Below are 3,962 nucleotides of genomic sequence, written 5' to 3' on the forward strand. Positions count from 1 at the left end.
AAATGGGCCCCTGGAATGTTTTATGGAAATGTTTAACTAGAAAAACATGAAAACTCAATATTTTTATATTTTATTTCATTTCACCTTTAATGTCAGGTGCAAGATCTCATGGCATTCTCATCATCATTACATGGACATCAGGACCAAAAAAAATCTATGCAGTCCTGGACACAGGACATTTATTACAGTTAATATGGAATGGCATGTATTGTTCATATTGCTGGAAACTTGGCTTCAATTAGCCAAGGCAAAAAAAGAACTTTTAGATGATTTTCATTTTATGCAAGGTTATTGTCATGATGGTCATAAGATAGACAGTTGTGTGTGTTGATGTCTTTACCTGTGATGGGCGCAAAGAAACAGACTGTATATTCCTTTGAAACATATTTTTTATTTGTTTGTTCATAAATGGGAAGATTCATATTGTATTTGTTAGCCTTTAAGCTGTGAAATGAAAACATTCACTATCTTCCCTATGCTTTAGAACTAGATTTGTTTTTACTGTGTTCATGCTTTTCAATTAATACGAACAATTTCTGTAACCGTCTAATTCTCAGCCAGTTTGTTATGCCTTGCAGTTGTTGTAGAACAGCTCCCCTACAGGCAGATTGGAGAACTGCTGCAGAAATTCTCCCAGTTCATCCAGAGAGAGCTTCTCCACCCAGTTGTCTTCTGTGTTTCTCGCTGTGGCAGCACCACTCTGGATGGGCCTGCCATTATTGTCCACGCAGCAGTAGGCGTTCCAGATGTAGTCAGGGATGTTGACACGCTTCACGTTGTTTTTGACAATCCAGTGGTCTGCTGAAGGAGTGGCGCCTACGAGGACATATGCCTTTGAGCACTTGGCGAGGAAAAGGTTTGTGAGCTCAGACTCATGAATCCTCCAGGCGTCTTGATTCAGTTTGGGGTTCTGAGGAATCACGTTGGTCAAGGTGAAAGTGGCATTGCGACTGGGCACTGCCAGAGACATGGAAAAAAAGTTATTCTATAAATGTCCATAAACTAGTAAAGAAAAAAAAAGAGTACACTTTGCTGGTTCAAAAAAAGAAAAAGTAAAAATTCCACACAAGATGTTTAATAGTAGAAAGATGTTGCATTGTCAAAGTGTTCTCCCTCACAACAGATCAAAACATGACCCCCAGTTTCACACTGTTTTCACTGTTCTACTAATAAAACAAGCAGGAAGAAGCAGATCATTAGAGAGATCATTTGGAAATGCAAGTAGCAGACAGAGATAACACTGTACGCTGCTGTTTCTAAAGACTGACGTTGTTAGAGAATATGCTGAGCTGCCTGCCGATTGCAAAATTCAAGTTACGTAAGGAAGAGCTTAAAGAGCAAACTTCTATACATATAATAAATAAAGCTATGAACTCCTACTGGTCTGATATCATCCACAGCTAATAAAGCTTGTTGAGTTTGAAAGATCCTTCTGCAAATAAGATAAAAACTGACAACTGACAGCAATTTGTATTTTTGATGTATTTTTGTGAATAAAGCTGTGCTCGTTCAAAGATTAGAGGTCAATAGCTTTTCATTTAACAGTTTCTGATTACATCAAGGAAAGAAAGCGAACTGTGGTCTTGGGATTGAGAACAAGCAGGACTCACTTTTTCACGTTGTGTCAGAAATCTTTAGTGCTATAGTACCACCTACTGTCTCACTACAGTAAAAACACCCACATGCAGCCTCCACTACCTGCATGATGTCCATTTGGGTTGAGGTGACCGCGGTTGAAGCCAGAGTTTGTATAATCCTCGTTGAGAGCCTGTCTTTCTCCTAGGTAGACCTCAGGATGGTCCACCCCAAGCCAATAACCATCTTTCATCTCAGCTTGCCAGGACATATCCACCAGCTAAACCACATCAAAACAAAACTGAGATTTAGGCATATAAAATTGTAAAACATAAACAATTCACATAATTGATTCTTAACAGACATTTATCTCCTTGTCCCCACACAAAAAATGACAGTACAAAAATCATTGCTCAGTCAATCAACTCTGACAAAAGTTATATATAAAAAAAAACATACTTCTACTATTTAAGCCTTTGGGATATTAACCTGAGGCTCTACAAACCACCTTTTCTCTCTTCCACCTCCATTGCTGGGCTGGAACTGGTAAGCAGAGTAGACGGCAATTCGATTGTTAGTGTCATACAGCGTGGCAAAGTGATACCTGGTGGTGCAAAAATCAGGATTTAGGAGATCAGAATAGCTGCTTTGGAAAACTGATAACAACAAAAACATTTGCTCCAAAGCGCACTCTTACATAGCCACAAAGATTCAAACATTTAACAGAAAGCAAAATAAATAAAACAATATTTCATGCTTTTAAAGCACCAGCTGTAAATGTTTTTGCACTGGTGTGTAATTCTGTTTATTAACTACCTGTTGACAAAACGCTGACAGAGACGAGCAGCACCGGGTGTAGAGGACCCCCACTCTGGCACCTTCTCATTATAAAAGTACTTCATGCATTCTGCCACATCCTGAGGCAAAAAAAGGATAAAACATAGGCTGGTATAAATGTATTATACAGGATATTTTTTGGTTACATTTTTGAAGGAGCTGGCAAAAGAAATGCGGACCTCAAAACGTTCCACAACATCTGCCTGGACAGAAGACAGGAGCGGCAGAAGAGCACACAAAATGACCAAATGTTGCATTCTAAATTAAACCAGTGCTATCCAGGATTTCCAACTAGAACAAAATACAAAATAGGTTTTACACAATAAGACAGTGCATGATCAATGCATGTACAGGCACTTTACCAGCTGACACGTTCACGTGAAAAAAGGCTCGCTTTGTTTGATGTTTGTACATTTCCACTCACCTGCTTGCCAATATACCCGTCTGCCGCCAACACCACTGTACCTCTTTATATCACTTCTCCACATCACCTTTCACCCTGAAAGCCCTCTATTTTTATTTAAACTTCTGTTAGCTATTACCTAACAGGTGGATGAGCCAGAAGCTGCATTACACAAGCGTGGATAAGGATGACAAGTAGTGGGAGTGTCTATATTAGTCAACGGGGGTAAGGCAAGTGTTTCATTTAGCTCAGCAGAAGTTCAACTTGCATATTACCTGGGCACAGATGTGTGTTCTCACTTTATTTATCCAGTAGGTTTTCTTGTTTTTCTGCTTTTGTAAAACTCAGATAACGTCATATTATTCTATATTAGCTGTGTAACTTTCATTGATTCTCATGCAAGCTAAGATTTTCAGTAAATTCCAATATAACATATCCATCAAACTTGTTGCGATTACACAATATTATAATGCATCATTCAGCTTTCAATTTTTCTTCAGTTGATTTTAATGTGTGATAAGGTGACATTATGTTTGTATATTTTTTTATTTGTAACACAGTGACTTAAATTTACTACTTAATCTCAATACGCTCTGCTCTGTTATTGTTTTTTATATCAATGAACTTTATGCCATTAGGTACTCTTTCATACATTACGTTCTGTTCTTAGCAGCTGTCTGATTCCTTGGTAAAATTATTCAGTTACTGTCATATGTAAGTCACACAAAGTTTGAGTTCTGTGATGATGCTGAGAAGAGAAACCAGTGATTGTTTTAGTGAAGTGGAGAGCACTGTCCTAAAACATTAGACATATTGCCATAAATACATCAGTGTGAAGTCTGATTATTTAACCCAAAGATCAGCTCTTGGAACCAGGTCCTGGTAGCATTTAGATTGGTGTGAGCTGGTGGCAGAAGGACAACGTTCAGGCATGCAGGAAGCAAGTTACAGATGCAAATGATTTTACTAAATAAATGAAGTGCACAGTTCTAAACTGAAACTTGATTAGACTTTGCCAAACTCTACTCGAGGTTTAATATGAATTTTCTTCAACAGTGGCAACAGAAGCTGATGATTGATTTAACACAACTCCTGGGGATGTTTAGGGCTTTGGAAATTCTTCTGTATCTATCCCCTGATTTGTACT

The 3,962-nt window shown here is 38.2% G+C and overlaps 1 protein-coding gene across 1 annotated transcript; it reads right to left on the bottom strand.

The window, feature by feature from the left end:
* Positions 1-371: 371 nt before the first annotated feature.
* Positions 372-2,971, bottom strand: si:dkey-243k1.3 (endonuclease domain-containing 1 protein-like). The gene is made up of 6 exons (XM_017435354.3): positions 2,837-2,971; positions 2,592-2,703; positions 2,392-2,492; positions 2,065-2,179; positions 1,699-1,855; positions 372-957 (listed from the first exon to the last, which is right to left on the bottom strand). The coding sequence occupies exons 2-6, from the start codon at positions 2,667-2,669 to the stop codon at positions 566-568; spliced, it is 843 nt and encodes a 280-aa protein (XP_017290843.1). The 5' UTR covers positions 2,670-2,703; positions 2,837-2,971; the 3' UTR covers positions 372-565.
* Between the last annotated feature and the right edge of the window lie 991 nt (positions 2,972-3,962).

This window comes from Kryptolebias marmoratus, linkage group LG2, assembly GCF_001649575.2.
Source record: "Kryptolebias marmoratus isolate JLee-2015 linkage group LG2, ASM164957v2, whole genome shotgun sequence".
In the NCBI taxonomy this organism is placed as follows: Eukaryota; Metazoa; Chordata; class Actinopteri; order Cyprinodontiformes; family Rivulidae; genus Kryptolebias; species Kryptolebias marmoratus.